Source organism: Barbus barbus (assembly GCF_936440315.1).
Source record: "Barbus barbus genome assembly, chromosome: 4".
Classification (NCBI taxonomy): Eukaryota; Metazoa; Chordata; class Actinopteri; order Cypriniformes; family Cyprinidae; genus Barbus; species Barbus barbus.
This window is the reverse complement of record NC_136732.1, coordinates 36069014-36093949: the sequence shown is the minus strand read 5'-3', so window position 1 is coordinate 36093949 and position 24936 is coordinate 36069014. Positions and strand designations below refer to the sequence as shown.

The following is a 24936-nucleotide window of genomic DNA, read 5'->3' as shown; positions in this document are numbered from 1 at the left end:
TCGCACTGTAAACACGGACTTCTGTACAAAACCAAAAAACAACAAGAGAATACCCGCTTTAAAAAGATCAAATAAAAACAAACGAGAAACATTGACCAAATAAAAACGGCAAAATCCAACTAAACCACCTACATGCTGTACAATTCATCCATTGCAGACAGACAACGCAAAAAAAAAACTATGCAACCAAAACAGAGGATATGTACAGGTCATCTGTAATAGATAAGAAATGATATCAAACCGAAACAACAAAAACCAGCGAATATGCTATACAATTCTTTCATCGCAAACCACAGACTCTGTCTGGGCCGTTGCCTTTTAAACTGTACACGTATGCTTTTTTCTTAGATTTACAAAACAACTCTTGAGAGTCCATCTCATAGCTCTTACATAAAATAGAGTCATATTCATATTTATTTTTGCTATTTACACGATGTATGTACAGTGCAGCCTTACAGGCCTTCCTTTGTATGAACCTCAGGAGGAGATCCTGAGAGAGTCCAATCCAAGACAAGTCGTCCCGTACAGAGCCCGTTTTTAGCTTGGGGTCATTCTGGAGTAAACTTGGGTGCAAATAAACACTTTTCCAGTTATGAGAATTCAATTCACACCGGGCCCTTTCAACAAAACACAAGGGCAAACTGAAAACAAGTGCTTGACCAAGTAAAACTCAAGATGAAATTAAGCTGGACCATCAGCAACTACTGATATTAATGGCATATTACATTGAACAAGTGGTTCTGTTAAAAAAAAAAAAAAAAAACTTTTTTTTTTTTTTTTTTGGGGGGGGGGGGGGGGGGGGGGTCTGTTACTAATCTTTAATAGATTAACAGCAAAGTTAAATTTCTACACTACAAAAAAATAATTAGCAATATTTTTGTATATAAACATGAATGAATGTAATTAAATAATATATTAATATTCCTAATCTGAATTGTTTTCAGAGTATACATCTACATTTTTCTTGTTTCTTCTTGCATAAATCTAACAAAATGTTTTGTATATTTAATATTGAACATATATATTAAATATATTACATTTATTAAATGTATTATTACTTAATGTAATTTTGTTTCAATTAAAACCAAAACAAGACAGAAATAATCTAATCTATAAATATTTTTTTTGTTGCAGTAAACAAGTTCCTATACATTCACTTTAACATCCAGTTAAAATGAATTTCTTCTGTATTATGACTTTATCATTTACATTAAGCAGGTTAATTATAGAATATCCTGTACGTTGGAGCTGGTCTTGGATTCGGGACTCATTTTTGATGGCTGGGGATCCATATCGTTCAGAACACTAACATCTAATGACTGCAGCCTATTGCACAGGGTTGCAGTAAGTGCCAATGTTGGCAGGGGAGGAGGGAAGACCAAAGGTCAGAGTTCAAGAGGTCAGATTGTCTCATGTGTTTTAGCGTCACGAATGGCCAAAATGCAGTCTGTGTTTCTGAAGGCCCGGATGACAAGTTGTACAGAATAAGCTTATTCCGGTTTGGTTCAGTTCAACTGATGGCAGTGCAATCAGGACAGGTTTCCCTTCAGTCGTGAACAGCGAGAAAAAACAAAACAAAAAAGGTAGAAATGAACCCAGACCACTATGCGTGGCCATAATTAACATTGACACAGAATCACTCGAAGCACAATTCACACCATTTTGTGAACAAATGTCCTCGTTCGATGATTTGGAGGCGGAGCCTGAGATGATTGACAGCCCAGGTGGGTTGAGCTGTGACAATGGGGAATGAAGGGATGGGTGTGTGAGTTCATTGGATCTGGAACAAGAGGTTTTGTAGATATGGCTTGTAAGTTCGCTTGGTCCCTTCACATGTCTTTTGGCTCCAGCTTGCTGGACATCTCAAAAAGCAGGTTCTGATTGTCGATGACCTGCAGCTGCCGAACATACGCTTTCGTCTGGAGGTGAGAGGGGGACGGCTCGGCCTCCATTGCTGTGAGAAAAACAGAAAGAGAAAAAGAAATCAATTAATGGCACTGAAAGAAAGAAATTCCCAAAGAAACACACACAAGTCCCAAAATTTTCATTTAAAACACTTTTTATTAATATATGTATGTAATATTTATAGTACAGATTTAGCATACAAAACTGATGATTAGGAATGTGGGCTGATGAATAGAAATATTATTACAATTTAAAATAATGTTTTCTATTGAAATATGTTTTAAAATGTAATTTATTCCTGTGATTAAAAAAAAGGTTTATTTATATAGCACAATTAACACAATGTAGCGTTGACCAATGTCTGTACAATGTCTAAATAAAAAGCACAACTTACAGACAAACAATGCCCAACAACAATAAGTGTTTTTAAAAAAAAGGCTCTATCTAATCCGTCTGCAGAACCAAACACTAATTCAAGTAAATGCACTTTCAGTTTTCGTTTAAAATAACCTAATGACGGAGCCAGTCTGAGGTATAGAGCTTATTCCAGCACTTCGGAGCTGCTACTGCGATGCCCGGTCACCACTCAATTTCAGTCTAGCTCTTGGAATGTCAAGGATCATTTGATTTGCTGATCTGAGAGACCTGGGTGGTTTGTATATATGAAGGAGATCCACTAGATAAGATGGGGCCGAATTATGCAATGCTAAAATCAATTCTGTACTGGTAGAGACACCAGCAGACATGTGCTCACAACCACTCATATCCAGCTGACCTGACTTTACACACACACAGCATCCGTTGCTAAGCCACGCTTTTCAAAAAGAAAGTGAGTAGAAAAAAAACTGCAAGAGAGAGAGGAGCAGGAGGAAGGAAAAGAGCTCTTTCAGTAGCTATGAATAGCTGCACATTGTCTTCTCTGATCTCAACAAAAAAACTGTCACTCCTCCTCTGCATCAGATTTCAGCGGTCACTCCAGATGCTGCTGCACACATCCTGCTAACCTGCTGCTAAAATAACTGAGTTCAGATAAATGCTGTTCTTTAGCATTTTCTGTTCATTAAAAATCCTAAAAAAATGTAGCAAGGTTTCCACAAAAATACTAAGCAGCACAACTATTTTCAACAGTGATAATAATAATGTTTCTTGAGCATCAAATCAGCATATCAGAATGATTTCTGAAAGCTCATGTGACACTGAAAACGAGTAATGATGCTGAAAATTCAGCTTGTAAAAACATTTCTGAATATTACTGGTTTACTGTACTTTTGATTTTAAAAAAATGCAGCCTTATGAGAGTTTTCTCTCTAAAACATTTTTAAAAAATCATATCGACCCCAAACTTTAAACCGTAGTGTACATTCATCTCGTGTTGAGGATGTTTTGTAACAAAACCGAAGATATTGATTAACAAGATGACTTTTGCAACACTCTCTCATATCTCAGAAGACTGAATGGAGTCGTGTTTCATTCACGCAACTTTTTCTCAGATATTTTTGCTAAAATAGCCTAGAATAACAAAAACAAAACGTGGACAGCAGATCCCAGATCATTCAGTCATAGACAATTGCTGAAATTTGACCATTTGCATGAGCATCTCATTAACGTCTTGGAGCAACTCAATTCATTTCCTCTGTGATTTCGAACACTAACAAGAGATCGCAGAACTGATCTGAGATCATCTGCGGCCTCCTTCCTTTAACGCTTTGACAGCAGGAGCGCATTAGAGACAATTACAGAGTCATTAAGTCTCACATCCGAGCAGCTCCCCCAAAGTTCAGACCCGCTGTAAGGGAAATGGAGTTCTGCATGCTCTTACAAATGTCAATGGCTGCAATGTGTCTATTGAAATTGATGCCCTCTGTCCTCGACACGTCACCAAATGAGCCTCAGCCACCGTAGAGAAATGTCATTGCAAATGGGCTCCGGTTACGTGGGCGTCTCGCTACATCAGCATGAATCGACTGACAAACATTCAACATAAATATTAGTGTTTTTTATGTATGTTTACGATGGACGGCGGTTTTGGGTGCATGTAAATTCAATTATTTGCCGAGCATAGAGAAAAACGGATTGTACGCACATCTACGCACCAGACTGAAAAAGTGCTGTGCGCTTGGCTGGGCATCAATCCCTCTAAAGGAAATGGATGAGGGCAATCCACTCAGGTAGATGGAGGGAGAATGAGCCCTGATAATTACAGCCCTCATTCAGGGCCACAGACAGGAAAATAAGACGACCTGACGCACGAGACCCGCTGAACTTCAACAGACAATGCACCGCAGCTACACAAGAGAAGAAAATAATCATACTAAAAAAATAGCCAAGGCTGCGTTACTTTAATTAAAAAATACAGTAAAAACTATAATATTATAAAATATTATCACAATTTAACACAGTCACGTGATCCTTCAGAAATAATTCTAATATGCTGATTTAGTGCTAAAGAAACATTTATTATTATTATCAATAATTATATTTTTAATATTGTTGTGGAAACAGTGATACATTTTTCTTTCGGTTTCAGGATTTTCAGGATTCTATGATGAATAAATACAACAGCGTGTGTGGGTGCGTGCCGAGTCTCCTCCTTTCTACCGCACCGAACATCACGTTACCATGGAAGCCATGTTTTGTTTGTGTGATTGATGAGATATGAATCTAGGTAGTCAAGATTGCAAAGCGGTGAAACCCCAAAAATACTTACAAAACAGAAACTGATATTCAGCTAACCTAAGCTTCAGAATAAAAACAGCTCAAAGACACCTAGTCCATATTTCGAACACCCGATGACAGCATCAAGACCAACCGAGTGCATTAATGCCCATCCATTTTTTCAGCAGCGCTGGCTCAGAAGTATTGTTTTCAAATCATTTTTTCTATACGCTTTCCATAGGATTCGACTTTAGGTGAATCACAACATTGCAAACTTTTATTTGACAAATCTGACAAAAAGAAAAAGGTACAAGACAGTGTAGGCTACTTAGAACTACAATCCCATGAAGCACTGCGAATGACATAATCAAATTAAAAACGATGGTGAAATATAAAACTATTCAATGAAATCTCTTGATTTTATCAATAGAAACCATAATTTATTTCAGTATTTTGAGAGCACATGAGGCCAAGCTGGCCGCAACTCTCTGATTGGTGGAGTTTTATGCACAGCATCATGGGTAATGTGGTTTCTCACCACAAATCCTGCAGTTTAAACATGATTATTTTAAAAAATGTGAAATAATGCAAAACAAATGGCTTTAAAACAAGCCTCAGAGCTCAGAACAGGTCAGTCTTTAAAAGTTATTGTTAAAACTCTATTTCGCTTTATTCTGAACGCGACTTTATAATGAACGTTATTACGCATTATGCACATGCAAACACATGTACAACCACAAATCTTACTGTTTGTCTGTGAGCATAAATGTTTTGAAGCACTGCCCAGCTGTTGCATGTGTTAGTGTACACACACACTGTGTGTGTGTGTGCGTGCGTGCGTCTGTGTGTGTTATGAAGCGGTGCCCTGTGGCTCGTGGCCCCGAGGTCTGTGCTGTCCCAAACAGATGGGCTGTGGCAGCAGTCTCCTAGAACTAATCCCCTCAGACAGGTGTGTGTGTGCGTGTGTGTGTGTGTGGGGGGGGGGTGTATGTAGGAATACACACACCTAGCTGAGTGCTCCTATACCGCCTGATGCTTCGCACCATCTCGGCCACTTTGTGCTAGAGAAAAAAAAAAGAGACAGAAATTTGATTGACAGTCATTCAGTGAATGGTATGCAATCACAAAATAATGTACTTGTGGCCACTAATAAACTGTACAGGATATAGTATATTAATCAGAGCCTCAGATTCATTTTGAATGATTATTTCATTCATTTTGAGGGAAAAAGTATGCACAATGAAAACAATTCTTACTGCATTCATTACACCCTCATCAAGCTGTTGTGAAATTTTAGAAAGATTTCAGATGGTTTGAAAAAAGTCTAAAGCTGCATTCATTTGATTCAAAATATAATTTATTCCTATGATGCAAAGCTGAATTTTCAGCATCATTTCTCCAGTCCTCAGTGTCACATGATCCTTAAAAAAATCTGTCTAATATGCTGATTTGTTGCTCAAGAAACATTTATTATTATTATCAATGTTGATTTTTGTGGAAACCTTGATATATTTTTTCTGTGATGAAAAGTTCACATGAGCAGCATTTATTTGAAATAGAAATCTTTAGTAACATTATACATGCCTTTACTGACACTTTTGATTGATTTCTTTAAAAAATAATAATAATAATCTTACTAGCCCCAAACATTTGAACAGTAGTGGATATATAATATATTTTTTACACAAATATTATAAACTGTGAAAAACAATTAAACACGTTTTAAAGTTGATTATTCATTTTCATGCACAGCTGACAAAAAATAAGATGCATGCTTGTTGTCACAACAAAAACAAAGTATAGGGGGTCCTTGTACATTTACATTTAGTCATTTAGCAGATGCTTTTATCCAAAGCGACTTACAAATGAGGACAATGGAAGCAAATATTTGATAATACCGCTACGACTGCAAAGTGGAATCATTAATGAAAACAACATGGAAATAGATTGGTTACAATTAAAAAAAAGTTCCTGTTAGGGGAAGTATTAAGTTTAAAGCTATACTGTAGAAATTATAATTAGCCTTTTTAAGCATAGCAGAAATCTATAGTATGTCCTCATTTAAGTATCTACATGAATATGTGTGTGCATTAATATAAGCACATCATTACTTCCATTATATATGCCAACTCACCATCTTTTCAAAATTAACCAGCTCCCCATGGAAAGTCTTACAGCTCTCATGGAGGAAGGTCAGATCTGCAGAGAGAGAGAGAGAGAGAGAGAGAGTGAATTCATAATAAAGGGAACAGTTATGTAATGACATGTCATCAGGCGTCTTCTTTCTGGCTGAGCTGAACTGAAGCGTGACGTTTACATGCAAGAAAAGAGAAAGAGAGAGAGAGTGAGAAGGAGAAGTGAACAGTCATCATGTCATGATGGGTGATCTGTCTGTGCCTGGGCCAGGTCTGGTGAAAAAAAGAGAGCGAGGCAGGTAACATGAGAGGAAGGGAGAATGTTAGAGACACTACATGCTGTCAGGATGAGTCTACTGAATACAGATGATTGAGTAAAGAGACAGAGAGAGGCCGTGTGCCAATGTATCGGCCCATAAAAGTAATCATCCACAGTCTTACAGTGTCACGCGACTGTTTGAGCTCTGCAGTTCAGCATGAGCTCACTGTCTGTCTGCACGGTTCACGATTACCTACTACATATGGTTTTGTTAAGAACTGAGACCACTTTGAATTATATAGAACAGTGTATAGAACAGTGTTGTTATTTAGAACTAAAACTAAGGGAAAAAAGGTTTTGGTAATAAGATAAAATACAATAAAATAAAATTTAAAGAACTGGATATTTGCTTTAACAATTAAATAAAAATTAATACATTTAAGAACTAAAAATGTTCAATTTTAAATAAATACTTATTTAATAAATTACTAAATAATAAAAAAATATTAACATTATATCTCAACTGGGGAAATAAACCATTATTATTATTATTATTACAACATATATTTTGTAAAAAAAATAAAATTATTTAAAATGTAAAAAGTACAATGCCTTTTCTTAGCCATGGCAGTAAAGTTACTTGAATTTTGAGAAAGAGAGAAAGAGAAGGAGAGGTGCATCATGTTTCACCTCCTGACCTGCTTTTCTGAAGCGGTTTTAACAAAAAGCCATTAAAAATGCAACACGTGTCACATTTCGTCTTGCCATCACAAACAAACATCCCAAATGACCTCTCCAGCTCTTCTGAAGGTTGCTGCATTAACTCTTTTACTCTGAAATGTCCACCCAAATCATTTGAGAAGATTTTGTAACATTTAATATATCAGTCTAAATTTATGATGAAACGTGGCTACTGTCCTCAGGCCTGACGCTTAATCAGCATAATCTAATTCACTAGATGACATGCCAAATGCACTTCTATTACACGTGTGCACACATACACGACTCCTGCAGGATTCACATGGAAAGTGTGATGGATTTTCAGCTCAGTTGACATTTCTAGACACAAATGACACTGTCTGTCAAATACTAACATCATTCTAACATCTTTATCCCAGCAGACTTATGACAATTTACACTTTCAGGACAGCAGCTCCTGCAGGCCATGCAGGAGACACAGTGTTCAGATCCATTAAACACCAGGGATTCCCCACCAGCGGACTACAGATGAAGCTGTGCTACGAGTAGTGACAGATCAGCTTCTACAAAGCAAAGGTGCTCTAAGATTTTACAAGACATTCCCAAATGAGTCAGACACATTGCATTGTGGGCAATAGTCCCTGAGCAATAAAACTGGTTGTATACTGTAAATCTGGCAAATATTGTCAGCAAATCCTTGTATCACAAATAAAAGTAGCGTATCATTAAACAAGAAATAAATAAAACTATTCTCAATGTCTATAACTGCATATTACACTACAACAAAAATCCACAATGCATTTGAATTTATGGGGACACTTCAGTGTTTTGTTCCTCCAAACGAATCAGCTTGCTAAAATGAATCAAATTTTTCAAGTTATTAGTCCTGTGTTCATCATTCTTGAGCCTGTCTTTCGTATTCTGATGTCTGTGTGTCTCATGCCAGAGTCATGTAATGTGTGTGTGTGTGTGTGTGTGTGTGTGTGTGTGTGTGTCAGACTGAAGCACAGAGCAATGCTCAGCAAAGATGTTGATGCTCAACTGATCCTGACAGGCTTGAGTCGACCACCTACAGGGAAGGAGACAGAGAGTGAAAAGACATGGAGAGACTACAGACACGAGAGAGGACAGATGGGACAGGAACATAGCAGCTCTGTGTGTGTGTGTGTGTGTGTGTGTGTGTGTAGAAATGTGGATGAGCAGATAAGTAGAGGTGTGAGTGGGTGTGTACATGTGCAGTTTTAAAATCAGAATTTGAAAAGTACTCATACACTACCATTCAAAAGTTTGTGGCCAGTAAGATTTTTAAAATACTTTTATTTAGCAAAGATGCAAACTGAGCAAAAGTTACAAAAAAAAAAAAATTATATATATATATAATAGTAAATATATAATATATAAAATAAATGCTGTACTAATATTATTGTAATAATATTGTATAATATTCACAATAGGTTTTACTGATTTTATTAAAAATCAAGGCAGCCTTGGTGAACCAAGATACCGTTGATTTGAATGGTAATGTATACTGACACTCTGCAACAACCTGAGATTAAAAAAAAAAGTGCAAAAATGTCTCGTAACATTTTCTGTACTTTTAGGTGTTAATGTTAACAAATTATGCCTCGAGACACTCAGTATAAGATCTTCGTTCAAGATTTTGTCTATTTTTCAGGCAACAATTTGTGCATATAATAAACTTTTTAATGATCTGAGTCAACAAAGTGTGGGTCAGGTTTTGCTTTCATTATGGGGACCAAATATCCTCTCAAGCATAACAAAAGAAATCCACAGAAGTCCACAAGGAAACCCATTAAAAGATTAAATTATGTCTGAACTGCATGCAAAAAATTCTGGGGTTAAAGGTTAAGTTTAGGGTTAGAGGATAGAAAATATCATTGGCTCAGCAAAAAAAAAAAACACCGTCATAATACAAAATGCACATGTGTTTGTGTGTATCACTAATGTGTATTCATGCATGTTGATCCCTGGTGCATGTTTGGCTGCAGGGGGTCTGAAATCCAGCATGTTCAGGAGCTGCAGATCAGAGGGGCGTTAATTAATGAGGCGGGGCCTTTCAGACCAACTTCAAATCACAGAGGCCGTCGCGGCAAGATGGGACTTTATAGGAACACATATGGACAACAGGTGGAGGAAGAGACTGTGTGTGTGTGAGGGACTCACCCTTTAGCAGCAGTGGAGTGAAGGGTATGAGTGGGGCTCTCAGGCTTGCTAGAAGGTCTCTGTATGACTTGTGATTCCTCGAAGGGTCCTGCAGCAACACAAACAACACCATCATCACAAATGCTGTCGATTAATGTCAAATCAGCCTGCAGAGTGACAAATTGTATTGCTCAGAGGTTGTTCTTTCGGAGATCAAGAGACTTAATGGAGTTCTCTGTTACACTGCATTCAATTATTAAATGAATGGTTCACCCAGAAATGAACATTTGCTGTTAATTTGCTCACCCTCAGGCTATCCAAGATGTAAGTGACTTTTATTCTTCAGTAGAACAGTACAGAAGATTAGTGACTCATAAAATACAAGTCAATGGGTTCCGTCACTTTGAGAGTCGAAAAAGCAGGTACAGGAAACACAAAATAGCTCCTGGCGATATATTGAGGTCTTATGAAGCAAAATAATTAGTCTGTGCAGGAAACTGAACATTATTTGATTCATTTTGTGTGTCCTGTACCTGTTTTTTTTTGTTTGTTTTTTTTACTTTCAAAGTGATGGAACCCATTGTCTTGTATTTTATGAATCTTGAATGACATGAAGGTCAGTAAATTAATAGCAAATTTTGGGGTGAACTAACATATTCATTAAGAAATAAAGAAATGAAAGTACTTATTTCTAAAAGTACTGAGCAGAAATAAAAATAGACACAAATGGGACAATTGCTGGCATACAATTAGAGTATAGAGTATTATACTCAAGAGTATTATACTATAGAGTATTATAAAATGAAGATGGATTTCATAGTCCAGATAATACGATCATGGAAGAATCTGATAAGAAATCTTTGAGTTCTCTAACTTTTGTTCTTTGCAAATCTGAGCACAGTTTTTGATCAAATCCGAGCACATTTTTGAGATTATCTGAACTTTTAAGTCTTTCTCTCAAGACAAGCATCTAAGCAAAGGTCTCCGCTTGCTCTCAATTTAATCTCACTGCAGTCTAGGAGAAACAATTCAGATATTAAATTGCATTTGGGATTTTTCTTCACTTACCGCAATGCTCTCAAACTGCTGAAACTGCTTCCGGAACTTTCCTGGCAAACCCTGCCAAAACACACACAAACACACACACACACACATGCAATTAGCAAATGACACATTGCACATGCCAATTAAAACTCCATTAGGAATCGGATGCATGTCAACAACACGACACGTGCGGTAAAAAAGCTTTGAGTGGTTATGATTTATTTAAAAATCAAAAGGCATAATCTGACATTAAATGCACAGGTGGACATGGAAATATTTCCTTTGGAACAGCACAAGCCAATTCAGTGCCGTTGTCATGACAACTGCTAATAGCCTCCTGCCAAGAATAACACTCGGCGGTTCTTAGGAACGAGAGTAGGCAGAGGTGCTAAGAGACTATGTGTGAGTGCGACACAGAGAGAAAGAGAACGTGAAAAAGGGAGATTAACAAACAAATGCACTCACTTCCCAGGTCACGCGTAGACGGCTGACTGCAGGGTTGTCCAGTCCCAGAACCAGCGCCAGGAACGACAGCAGATCCTGCTGCTGTTTACATCTGAAAAACACACACATACACACAACGGCACTCATTAAACACACAAACCTAACAAACAACGTAATAGTCTTGTTATTGTTCTCTAAACCTATTAAAACTCTGTATTTGTTAATTGAAATAAAGCTGGAATAAAATAAACATTAGATGAAAAACCTTAACTTGAAAAAATGATCATCACATACTTTAAAACTTCATTTTCTGGTAAGATATCTGTACTTTTACTGAAGTGTGGCTTTCAGGTACTTCATCCACCACTGGATGTAAGTGACTTTAATTCTTCAGTAGAACAGTACAGAAGATTTTTAGCTGAACCCGTGGTCCTTGGTGACTCATAAAATGCAAGTCAATGGGTTCCGTCACTTTGAGAGTCAAAAAAGCAGGAACAGAAAACATAAAATAGCTCCAGACAATATACTGAGGTCTTATGAAGCAAAATAATTGTTCTGTGCAGGAAACTGAACAGTATTTGATTCATTTAGTGTGTCCTGTACCTGTTTTTTTTTACTTTCAAAGTGACGGAACCCGTTAACTTGTATTTTATGATTCTTGAATGACATGAAGGCCAGCAAATTAACAGCAATTTTTTGGATGAACTCACGTATTCATTTAGAAATAATGCAAAGTATGAGAGATAAAGCTGAAATAAAATAAATGAATATTAGATTTAAAAACTTTAACTTTAAATAAAAAAAAAATTAAGAAATATTTGGCAACTAACTGGAAAAAAAAACTAATTAAAAACCAAAAGCACATAAAATTACTAAAACTTGAAAACCAATTTAAAATATTAATAAGTACTATAATAGTAAATAAATACTAATAAAATAACACTGGAATGTGAATAAGAATTTTTCCCCCTCAAGTCCACTTATGATGTTAGTCAAGGTTTCTTCCACCGCAAACAGATTAATTTAATTTAACTCTTTTTCGCCATCTTTCTGAGTCTCATAATTAAACAGGAGTTTTCTGCTGGTGGACCATTAAAACTATATGCAAATGAACACTATTGTGATTGGCTACCCACCCCCTATGAGAGCTAGAATACTGAATAGGTGTTGATACACGTGGGTGTTCATATGTTATCACGTTCACACTTCTGACGCAGTTCAGTGCCATGATGATTCCTGAATAATTCATTTTTGTCACCTTCATAAGCGGCTTCAGCTTGTACCCTACCCAAACACATATACACTCACAAGGCTGCAATCTTTATGAACTTGCGCAGTAGCTGTATCCTCTTTGGAAGCGACTGGCACTGCAGGATCTCTGTGGCGACCCAGTGCTGCACTTCACTGCATCGCTGCAGAATCAGCTCCAGGTTGAGGGGGCGCCAGCGAGCCTGCTCCCCGTGAAACACGTAACACACAAACTCCACCTGTTCAAACAAACCCCCCAAAAAATCAAACATGAACAGGAACAAAGGAAAACATTGCATAACGTGCCATAAAGTCTTGTTGTTTTTACATGAACTTTGCAATGCGGTTAGCCTTGAACTAAAAGCCAGTTTCCTAAGGCACACATTTGATTGCAATGGAAAACTACAGAGGATGCATCTAGACAAGTCTTGATCAGACTCTGTAGTAACCCACCCTACAAAGAATACACCAACTAAAAATATGCAAACTGACAAATTAAGATATATTGCTGACAATTTTAAGACAGTGTTATTTTCATTTTATTTACATACTATAATAATTTGTATTTATTTATTTTGAATTAGCCTTTATATTTTCAGTTTTATTTTAATTTTAGTTTAAGTTTTAGTCATTTTGTTATGAGCTTTTGTAATTTGTATTATTTTTTTAACATTTTTCTATATAGCTTTTATAGTTTTGGTTTTAATAATCTCAGTACCTAAACGTATTTTATTTCAGTTAGCAGTAAAGGCAATATTTCCATATTTTTAAAGTTAAGTTTTTCATCTAAAAAAATTTCATTTGCTTTCAACTGTAATTCAATTCCTAAACTCGAATTTATTAGTTTTATTCTTTATTTTATTTGTGTATGTAATACACAAATAAAATACTTTTTGCATAATACTTTTAGTTTTAGTACCTATGAGATTATTACTAATTTCAGTTTTAATTTTAGGTAACAATAACAATACTTTTTTAGGAACTCTGAAAGAAACTGTAGCATAGAAATAGACGTTAAATAATCTACAATCTAAAAAGGATCACATTTATTTTTGCATTTAAAATCTTTGAAATTTAAGAAAAAAATGTACTTTAAAAGAAACTAATAAAGAGTAAATAAATAAATGTTACTAATTTAAAAAGGACTAATTAATTGTAAGCATGACACTAGCAACTAAAAGTCATGGGTTTGCAAATGCATAGAAAATACACCTTGAATGCCCTGCAGGTTGCTTTGGATAAAAGCATCTACCATGCATTTGAATTAAAATAACTAATAACCAAAGTTTAATGCAGAGCTACAAGGAAACCGTCTTTTAAGAACGAATCTCCTGATATCTTCCAATTAGAATGATGTGCGAGCATTTAACATTTTGATGTTATGTGCACAATGCAATGCAGCAGCTTTACGCTGGCCTGTGTCTGTCTGTGGTGAAGCTGAGCTGAATACTGATGATTTGAGGGCTGTAGTGTGCTGACCTCGTGCACACAGCTGAAGAGTTCCCAGTCGAACGCCACCAGCTGATTGGCCACCTCCTCTGCGCTCATGTCATGGAGTTTGCTGTCTCCTGGTGACCAGTGGATCTCCTCAGGGAGAGGTATCTGGCCGACAAAGACACAAGGATGAGGACCGGACTCACCAAAATACACAGAGCGGGACAGGTCAATATGGCTTTTTCAATAACTTTTACATTAGGTGCCCCCAAGTCTTGAATATTTGCTTACATCCTTATTGCATTCTTCTCACACAGTGAAGCTGAACTATGATTGTAGAGTTTTTGTGGTTGAATAAAACAAGATTTCTGATGGCTTTCTAAACCACGGATTTAAGTTCTCAGCACTATTGTATTGTATCTTCAGTAGTTTGTGGTGTTTAACTTACAACAATCATAAGTAAGAATTCCCATATGACTGTAACAAATACAGAACCCTTCTGCTTGCTATTTATGAGGGTCTCCATAGGAACACCCCCTCCCACGGTTCTCACCAAGCTCTCGAGCTCCGCGGGCTCGCAGGCGAACAGGTGGGTATTGACGCCCAGAGTGGTGAAAACGGCCTCGTCGTTGGGACGGAACACAGCCTTCTCTGAACAAACACAGATTAGATTGTGATGTTACAGCAGATGAGCCAAGTCAAGTCAACAGTGAGTCAAGGTCTGGATCATTATTAATTGCCATGCCGCTTCATAATTCACACATTTGATGCCGTGTTTGGTGTTTGCAAGTGAGGTCTTGATAAGTTTGCATTCTCTTACCCCCAGATGAGGTGACGGCCACCAGTATGAGGTTGGCAGGCTGGGTGGGTTGGTCCTCACTATACTGGAGTTTCTCTTTCACCAGAGCCAAGATCTCGCCGACCCGGCATGAGAGACGGCTCCGGATGGTCACGTACGAGTGATCTGGTGTGTAAACCCTGCAGAAGACTTAACAAGGACCAAACAGTCAAATTTACTATCCGATGCACATCGCCCACATCTTAGTCCCACTGACTGCACTGCACACAGTACATTATAGAACTGATTAAAAATCATTTTATTGGTATGTAATTATATTTCTGATCTCCTTACTGAATATCAGTCTGGAAGAACACTGAGATCTAGTCAAAAGCTGTGTAAAAAATTCCAAGGTCTAGACTATATCAATGAAGTGATCGTGCATTTGCTGTAGAAGCGCCTAAACGTTGGAACAGCTTGCCTAATTATAATCGAGCTGCCACTACTATATATGATTTCAAATCACAGCTTAAAATGTACTTGTTGGCGCTGACACTGGCAAATTTGATAGTCATTCAGTTCACCAATAAGCTTTCAGGCAAGAGTATCACATGCTTAATAATAACTATTAAAAAAATTATAATAACATCAACAACAATAACATGTTTTATTATTATTTGGAAAAAAATGGGGTCAGCTAAGTGAATAAAATTTAGTTTGTGCACAGCTCATTTTCTAAAATTAAATCAAATTAAATAAGATAAAATAAAATGTGAAATATTATTACAATTTAAAATATTTGTTTTCTATTTCAATATATTTTAAATTTAATTATGCATGTGATGGCAAAGCTGCATTTTCAGAAGCAATTATTCCAGGCTTTAGTGTCACATGACAGAAATCATTCTAATATACTGATTTGATGCTCATGAATCATTTAGTGTTATGATCAATAATGAATGCTTTTTTTGTGGAAACCATGATACTTTTTCAAAATTCTATGTTGAATAGAATGTTTTTGAAATTGTAATCTTTTCTAATATCATTACTGTTACTTCTGAACAATTTGAAGCATGCTTGCTGAATAAAAGTACCTATTTATTAAAAAAAAAATCTAAACAGTAGCATATATATATATGATTTTCTAAGTATTAACATCACCATCACCCATTTTTACTGAATAATTTCATGTCAAGTTAGATAAATGAGGCAAAACTTTGAATAGTAGTAATTCTGTACAATATTGACTTCCTTTCCATTCGGCAGTCACGGCTCTGACAAAACTGGCACAAACTGGGTCACTGTAGGCTTCGGGGTCAGTAGAGTTTTGTACTGTCAGATTGCCTATTGATTAAGGTCTGGAAAATCACTTAGCTTGGCTTGAGCCACTGCCCTCACAAAGAGTCCCATTCCATCAGATGAGCTCATTGCATCTATAAAACTTGGCAGATGCTACTTCTGTGACCCGATTGGTCATCCTAGTCTGAATGAAGTGGAAGCAGACTGGCACTTTCACAAAAAAAGGATGAATAAGATGATTCACTAACGGTATTCTCACGGGCGTTATTGCAAGCGCAGTGGTAATAAACTGCGGTCAGTCTGTGCAATATTTATGCATCCTATTGAAACGAAGGCTTGAACGTACTTTCGTCCGAGCCACGGAAAGCCTCTCGGGGCTGCAGGCAGGCGTCGATACGTCTAAAGTGTCGGAAGAGCGGGCGGACTTGCTTCTTGCGACTCTCCTTGTCCTCCTCGGCTCTGTCGGATAGAAGGGAAAACAAGTCAGGTAGCTATTCATGTGTAAATTACTGAATAAGTTATTTGTCTCCAAAAGACTATTATTTACCTAAAATTAGTTTAGTAGTGGCATCAGGGATGGAAAATATTCTATGCATGTGCAAGACATTTGAGGACCAGTCATGGCATGCTTTTAAACTGTTTATAACTGGACTGCAAGACATTTTAAACTCCAATATGCCAAAACCATGAATATTAGTGTTTTTTTTATTTTTATAAAGTGAGTTAAAGAACTGTTTAAGGGTTTTTGAAAAGACTGCTGCCCTGTTGACAGGCTTTAAATGACACAATTGAAATCCAACACAACACATTAAAGTACTAATCTCTGCACATTAATTCTTCATCTGGTTCTAAAACGCTTAATGGGCAAATGCATGTGCCTCATTTAATACTTTACTGCTCAAGCTGTACTTCACCAAACTAAGAGGCTCTGAGGGTTCGTGTATTATGTGATTTTCTGTTCCTCTATGATTTCTGCAGCCATTATTGCTCATAAAAAATATTTATAGCTTAAATTAATATTCCACTGTGAGGATGAAGGGGATTTGAAGCTTACGGGCTGTGTAATATCTCAGTCCAGCGCTGAAGCTTCAGGATGTCTTCCACCAGTTCAGGAAAGCGGCTGAGCTCCTGAACGGCGCACAAATACAGCTCCTGAAACGACATGCATTTATTATTAAGACCTGCAAGAGGAAAATAAAGGAGAAGCAACTGATGATTATAAAAAATGAATTTCAGCAAGTATATTAATATTAATAAAATGACAGATAGTCTGATGTCAAAAAAACAGCTGCAAGAAAACATAAGAAAAGAGCAGGTTTCAAAATAAACCTTGTGTAGTCATGTACCAGAACAAAATATCACAAACAAGAAAAAAAAAAACATCTGGAGCACAGGTGTGTTTGTATTTAATTAAGAAGCACTGATGTGAAACAGACGAAAAGAGCAACATTTTCCTTAGCGGGGTAAAGCTATGTTCTGTTACCATAGTAACCCTTTATACCAGTGATGACACTCTAAAAACTGTTCAAAAGGTACAAAATTTGCAAATCTCCAATTTTTTTGGAGTCGTGGCCTAATGGTTAGAAAGTCGGACTCGTAATCCAAAGTTTGTGGGTTCGAGTCTCCGGCCGGCAGGAATTGTAGGTGGGGGGAGTGAATGTCCAGCACTCTCTCCACCCTCAATACCACGACTGAGGTGCCCTTGAATGGCTGCCCACTGCTCCGGGTGTGTGTTCACGGTGTGTGTGTGTTCACTGCTGTGTGTGTGTTCACGGTGTGTGTGTGTGTGTTCACTGCTGTGTGTGTGCACGCTGGATGGGTTAAATGCAGAGCACCAAAACATTTTTTTCCTACATTTCACTGCTGGTTATACCCTGTATAATTGTGTATGTGACAAATAAAAATCTTGAATCTTGAAAAATTAGGTATATTTTTCTAATTAAATTTCTAACAAAATTGAATGAGGTTTATCCTTAAAACAATTGCCAATGGGTTAATAAATGTGATCTTAATTCAAGATATATTCTCTGAAGAAGACTCATGTTGTTTCCCAAATCAATCTAGTTTTTTTTTGGGTATTTTACTGAAAAACAAGACATAAATACATATTTAAAAAAAAAAAAAAAATTATAATTTTCAGTGTCTATTTTGCAGTTCTAGTTTGTTTATATTTTTGTTGTTTGTAAGCATTTGGGGCAGTCGTGGCCTAATGGTTAGAGAGTCGGACTCGTAACCCAATGGTTGCGAGTTCGAGTCTCAGGTCTGGCAGGAATTGTAGGTGGGGGGAGTGAATGTACAGCGCTCTCCTCCACCTTCAACACCATGACTGAGGTGCCCTTGAGCAAGGCACCGAACCTCCAACTGCTCCCCGGGCGCCGCAGCATAAATGGCTGCCCACTGCTCCGGGTGTGTGTTCACGGTGTGTGTGTGTTCACTGCTGTGTGTGTGCACGTTGGATGGGTTAAATGCAGAGCACGAATTTCGAGTATGGGTAACCATACTTGGTCACTTTCACTTTCTTTTTTTTATCACTTTGAAAACTTGAAAGAAAAAAAAACATTTTATGACCTTGGAGCTTTTTGTTTTTACAAACGTGAGCAGTACCTTTGGGAAGGTGTTGGAGCGATCTCCCTCCTCCTGCAGTAAGTCTCTGTATGTGTCCAGATAGCGGAAGGCCACAGTCAGAACTGCAAGTTTCCGCTCAGCTCCGTCCCAGCCGGGCCAGCCCTCACCCTGCTTACCCTCTGAGCTGAATCTGAGCCAGGAGTTAAGAAACAACACACTCACGAGCCAACACACACCTGCGCTCACTAAATACAGTCAATATAACTGTACGAACACGTCCACACCTGTACACAGACAGACAGACAGACAGACAGACAGACAGACAGACAGACAGACAGACAGACAGACAGACAGACAGACAGACAGACAGACAGACAGACAGACAGACAGACAGACAGACAGACAGACAGACAGACAGACAGACAGACAGACAGACAGACAGATAGATAGATAGATAGATAGATAGATAGATAGATAGATAGATAGATAGATAGATAGATAGATAGATAGATAGATAGATAGATAGATAGATAGATAGATAGATAGATAGATAGATAGACCAAATAGAACATACAGCTAGTGTTTTTCAGCACAGAAATTGCACTGAGTGGGATTTTATGAGTGTATGCAGATAAACACATACTCAGACAGCCGCTGTCCGATCACCTGACACAGATGCCGCACTGGAAAAACAAAATCTATGCTTCAGTGGCCACACAGCCAGAATAATTACAACCTTTGAAAAGTATTGAGGCCGATGGAGCACACCCATCACACCCACACACACACACACACACACACAAGTTACAACATAAACACACGCCAAATGGATTTTTCTGTACTCGCATGCTTACATAAGTCACGTTGGTGAAGTCACACATAAGCATTTAAGCAAAGACATATACTTCTTTGGCACGTAAAATGACCTAAAAAACTGCAAAGACTCCCTGTCCCAAATCCTGACACTCAGGAAACCTGAAAAGCAGACTAAATTTAAACTGGAGTATCCCTGAGCCTCTCTGCCTATGATTAAAGAGTCCCCGACACCCGTCTAAAATTGACACAGCTATTCCCAAACAAAAAAGGCCCGAGAGGAGCTTCTGTAAATGGCACCCCAGATCTAGTAAATCTATATCCAGAGCTGTCACCTCTGCTCGGGTGCCAAAAAAAACAGCAGCAGTCTGAGCCACTGGGCAGCTGCGAAAGTTGAACTCGCACAAGCCCAGGATCGCAGCCGCCGCAGCGGTTTGGAGTCCGGCCAGGCCGACTCCACTGGGACTGTCAATGTGTGAAGAGCTAAAAGCACTATCAGTTCTGAGTGAAAAGGAATCATCCTGCTTTGAAATCCTTTTATTAAACCCCTCAAATGAGCCCTAACGAGTGGGAAGTCTACGAGACGGGGCTTTTCTAAGCAGGAAGCAGACATATTGCCACAACAAAAAGATCTGATTAGGCCTGGATTAGGTCAAGTCAAAGACCAGGAGAAAAGGTGTGGAAAGTGGAAAGATAAATGGCCTGGGAGGAGGGACAGGAAAGAGAAAGAGAGGAGCAGATCATAAGGCGAGGTGGTGACGGCAGTCAGGGAAGATTAGCGAGGGTCACTGATTGCCGCAGACTCTCGGGGGGCTGCTGCGCAGCAGACACGCTGCATTAGAAGCGCTGAGGCATGCAGACGGGCCTCCCCAGGAATACCTTTGTCCTTACAGTCCGCAGACAAGCCCCTCAGACGCCATTATGGTCTGGGTAGAGGGGGTTATGGCACTCACAGAAGGAATGTAGGTCATCGAATGAGAGGGGACTTAGAGAGAGAGGGGTGTCCTCTACACACACACACACACACACACACACTTATACACACTCTGACACAACGCCTAAAGCTAACAGAACAAGCATTCCCCACATTGCACTCTTCTTATCTGAATTTAGGCAACCAATGGCCCCCGAGGGATGTGGGGGGGTTGGCCCACAGAGTCTGCTAGAGCTAGGTTAGCCTTGCGGCTAATTGGTAAATCATTTTGAACCAAATCTTAAACGGCATGTGCAACTGTTAGCCCCTGCGGTAGAAAGACGCTGGGCTCTTCGGCTGCGCGTTGGCTGTTTTTTGGCAGATAATTCAGTTTGTTTTGGAAGTGTCTTGAAGACATTCAAGTGTTTGGCTTGATAATTCAGAGCCAAATGCTTTTTCTGAAGTTTTGCGAAGTAAACAAACTGATCGGAGAACATGTAGGACACTAGCATAGCTGTCGGTGTGATAATTCAGTTTCAAACAAAACATAAACAAAGCCTAAAACTAATGAAGTTTTAGATAAAAACTTAAAAAGTTAGGTGAAGCATTACAAAATTTCACCAGAAAGACAATTAGCAGGTTATACATGATTTAACCAGTTCTGAGTTGTGTCTAGATGGTAACCATCAGTCTGATAAACCATAAAGCTTGGTCATGCTAGAATTTGATCATGTAAAATTTCTTCAGACGCTGTAATGGATATAGACAACAGAACATGATGTCACGCTATAGTAAACAGCCTCTAAGAGGACTTTATGATGGAAAAATTAGATGAGCAGAGAAATTATATTTTAATGCAAAAGTATCACATTCCCAAAACTCAATGTTACCAGGGAATGCTAAATAATTTGCTAGAAAAGTTTTGTGAGCAAACACCAAAGCATTTAAATTTAAGTTGTCCCTCAGTACTATAAGGCTTCTGTTTTCATAAATAATTAAAAACAAAGAATAAATAATACATTCAAAAGGAACTAAATGATGTTAAATCTTAAAATATTTAGTTCAAAATTAAATATTCAATTAAACGTAAAAAATACTTTATACAATCTACTCCACTTGCCCACATCAAATATGTGAGCTTTTGGTCCTGAAGCAGCATTCCTATCATAAATTGCAGCCTAAATTTTACTCTTAATCTTAATGCTAACAGAAATTATATGTTGATAAGACCCTAAATCCCAGCTGTAGCCCTAAAACTGGTTAATAAGGCTATGGTGATCCCAGGTATATGTTCTACTCAGACAAATCCCACTAAAACAGGGTTATAGTCGTCCAATGGAGATTTTCAGAAGTTAAAAGGTATACATTTGACACTTATGGTTCTGGCGAGGGGAAAGGATACTGCTGAAGCAAGACCTGCTGGAACTTGTCTGGGGCCAAGAAGATTGGGTGTGTCAGCATGAAGTCATCCAGGAGTATTTCTGCAAGACGACAGAGAGAAAAACACAACCTTATTAGTGACATCACAACTGAACAAGATGTTCGTGTTCGTGTGAACAAAGAGTTGTGTAGCGGAGATTGACACGAGGAGGGCAGTTACAAGGAAAGTCTCTGGAAAACCATGCAGACTTCATTAAAGCTGTTCTTCTTTGACAGGTTGTGAATGCTCGCTCTGTGAGAATGTGTGGAGAAATGAAGTTAAACCTGCCTTCACCTCTGCTAACTCATCTCAAGGACAGTGGGTTTGTGGGTAGAATAAATCACGGCGCTTTCTGGCCCACTTTGGACCTCAGACACTCCCAAAGGCTGCAGTGATGTACTGTACACACACATCTGCCCGTACAATACAGCGGCTGAAAGCAAAAACTAACAAACTAGCTCACATAAACGTCAACAAACAGTGAAAACGACATTATAAACAGCATAATAAATGAGCAACGCTTTGAAAAACTGTGTGACATGCACAAAAAAGAAATAGAAATGTGTATAATATCTTTCGATCTGGGGCGCATCTTGGCAGTGAGGATTTGAGGACTCTATTTTGGCTGATGAGAGGACATGATGCTTATTATGTATCTGGGTTAGAGCAATGTGGAGCACATAAATCATTGATACTTAACTATTAAAAACGTGATCGCTGAGAGGAATGAGAAACGAGTCAGTAGCACGAAATGAATAGGTCAGTTGAAAATGTTAAAGCTTTCACGTGTCATGCAAATAAAGCAAAGCATGCATGAACTAGAGCAAAACAGGGTCCAATATTCAAAGCTTAACTAATAAATTCGTATTTCAGAGCAGTAGCTTGGACACTGAATGAATTTGTATCGTTGGATCAGTCAGACAATGAATTTAATTAAGATGAACTGTCAGCTGAATTTCCTCAGTTGATCCATTCGTCTGAACAGCAAAGAATCCCACAATCATGCCCTGCTTTGCATACTGATTTGCAGGCAACAACCGATCACTGATTGGTGCAGATGTGTTTAGTTTAGCTCTTCATTGTGACTATCGAGAAATTACGCAAACGTCCTCGTGTCATTACGGGATACTGGGGCGCAAGGTGTTCTAACGTGCATTTTAGAAATGTAACATGTTCAAACCTGCATACTTCACACCTTTGTACATGTTTCTTGTGAAGTCACACCTCTTGTGAGAGTTACAGGTGAGGCATAATGTGTGGGGAAAATAGGGTCACATGCACACCTACATATTATTGTATTATATATATAAAATGCAATCTAATATTTATATACATTTTTTAAGAATAGAAATAATTGTTTCATTTGTTTCATATACATATGAATTTAAAGTATTAAAAGTATATTAAAATAATATATATATATATATATATATATATATATATATATATATACGCAAACATACTAAATAGCAATGTATTATTGTGCTTTATATAAAATAGTATGTGTGTGTGTGTGTGTGTGTGTGTGTGTGTGTGTGTGTTAGGCAAAACATAACGAATATATCATGAATGATATAATGCATTGAATTACTTTATATACGTATATATGAATTTAAAATAAGTATTTATATTATTACATTATTAAAATAAATAGCTATTATTCCTGATATTCCTGCACACATATATATTATTACTTTCATAAAGTATATATATATATATATATGTGTGTGTGTGTGTGTGTGTGTGTGTGTATGTGTGTGTGTGTGTGTGTGTGTGTGTGTGTGTGTGTGTGTGTGTGTTAGGCAAAACATAACGAATACATCATGAATGATATAATGCATTGAATTACTTTATATACGTATATATGAATTTAAAATAAGTATTTATATTATTACATTATTAAAATAAATAGCTATTATTCCTGCTATTCCTGCACACATATATATTATTACTTTCATAAAGTATATATATATATATATATATATATATATATATATATATATATATATATATATATATATATATGTGTGTGTGTGTGTGTGTGTGTGTGTGTATGTATATCATTTAATGAACATTGTTAAAACGTTAGTGTTATATATATGTATGAATTACATTATTATTATAATTATAGTACCTATTGCATCAAATTTACCATGCATGGCCCACTTTAGAGATCACAACATCATACTTGTTGAATAAAATATATGTACGTTGGAGTCAGACTTCCACATCTTTGCAGCTGCAGATCTTTTGCGGTTGCCATGGCAACGCTGACTTTAGAGGTTGCACGGTGAGTAAAGATGAGAGGCCAAGAGCAAGACACACAGACAAAATACAGACAGACATGCGCAGAGAGACAGAGGCAAAAAGACTCAAGGTAAAACCCACAAAAAAAAGCAAATGGGATGCAAAGCCAGAAACGGCGACAAGGTGGGCAGCGATGCAGTCAAGTTAGTGTGAAAAACAAGAACGGAATGACTGGAGATGGAGTCAACGGGGTTAATTACCACCTTTGAAGGCACATGTTAGTAACCAAATGGAAGATACACGCCGGACAAGTTCTAATAAAGTTGACGAGGAAATGATGAGGTGTTGTTTCAGAGCTGAGGGTGTGAAATATATTCACACAACTTACTGTAGCGGGTGGGTGTGTGTGTGTGTGTGTGAGTGCTGACTGGAGCCCCTCCGGTCAAACGTAAGCATTCTTTTCTAGGGCAATGACCATCTCTCTTCATTAGCATTTGTCATGGCTGTTGAGATTAAATTAGAGTGGGAGTTTATAATTCTCTATAACTTGTGGTACAGCAGAAATTGAGCCATGTGTTATGTCAGTGCGTGGGTCTGTTTGCCTCCCTCAGGCATATAATGCCTAGCAGAGAGCATCAAAACTGTCCTAAAGAGCCAAGTAAATTCCTGAATCATGTGAAGAATCACTCCAGGACGTGCGTTTAATGCATCCAGCTGTCATTACTCAACACTTTTGGCTTTGACACAACAGATATGAGCCAAATTTAGGATGAGTTTTATGCTAATAAAATTTTGCCACATCAAGGTAAATCAAAGCAATAAAACAGAAAAATGCAAATGTGCTTTTGCACGTTGCGTATGCAGGAACTATGTAAGCCTGTTCATTTATTTCTAGTAAATACACATTTATATCTC

General features: G+C 37.7%; 1 protein-coding gene across 1 annotated transcript in view; it reads right to left on the bottom strand.

Moving 5' to 3' along the window:
• Positions 1 to 1133: 1133 nt before the first annotated feature.
• Positions 1134 to 24936, bottom strand: part of LOC306868685 (rap guanine nucleotide exchange factor-like 1) — a 37141-nt gene continuing 13338 nt past the window's right edge. The window contains exons 2-15 of the mRNA XM_079414973.1: positions 21757 to 21835; positions 18668 to 18818; positions 17118 to 17215; positions 16410 to 16522; positions 14807 to 14974; positions 14540 to 14637; positions 14032 to 14154; positions 12613 to 12791; positions 11326 to 11416; positions 10885 to 10935; positions 9838 to 9925; positions 6695 to 6759; positions 5567 to 5621; positions 1134 to 1954 (exon numbers count right to left, since the gene is read on the bottom strand). Of these exons, the coding sequence (XP_079271099.1) occupies positions 1830 to 1954; positions 5567 to 5621; positions 6695 to 6759; positions 9838 to 9925; positions 10885 to 10935; positions 11326 to 11416; positions 12613 to 12791; positions 14032 to 14154; positions 14540 to 14637; positions 14807 to 14974; positions 16410 to 16522; positions 17118 to 17215; positions 18668 to 18818; positions 21757 to 21835 (1484 nt within the window). The 3' untranslated portion in view covers positions 1134 to 1829. The remainder of the gene's footprint in view (positions 1955 to 5566; positions 5622 to 6694; positions 6760 to 9837; positions 9926 to 10884; positions 10936 to 11325; positions 11417 to 12612; positions 12792 to 14031; positions 14155 to 14539; positions 14638 to 14806; positions 14975 to 16409; positions 16523 to 17117; positions 17216 to 18667; positions 18819 to 21756; positions 21836 to 24936) is intronic.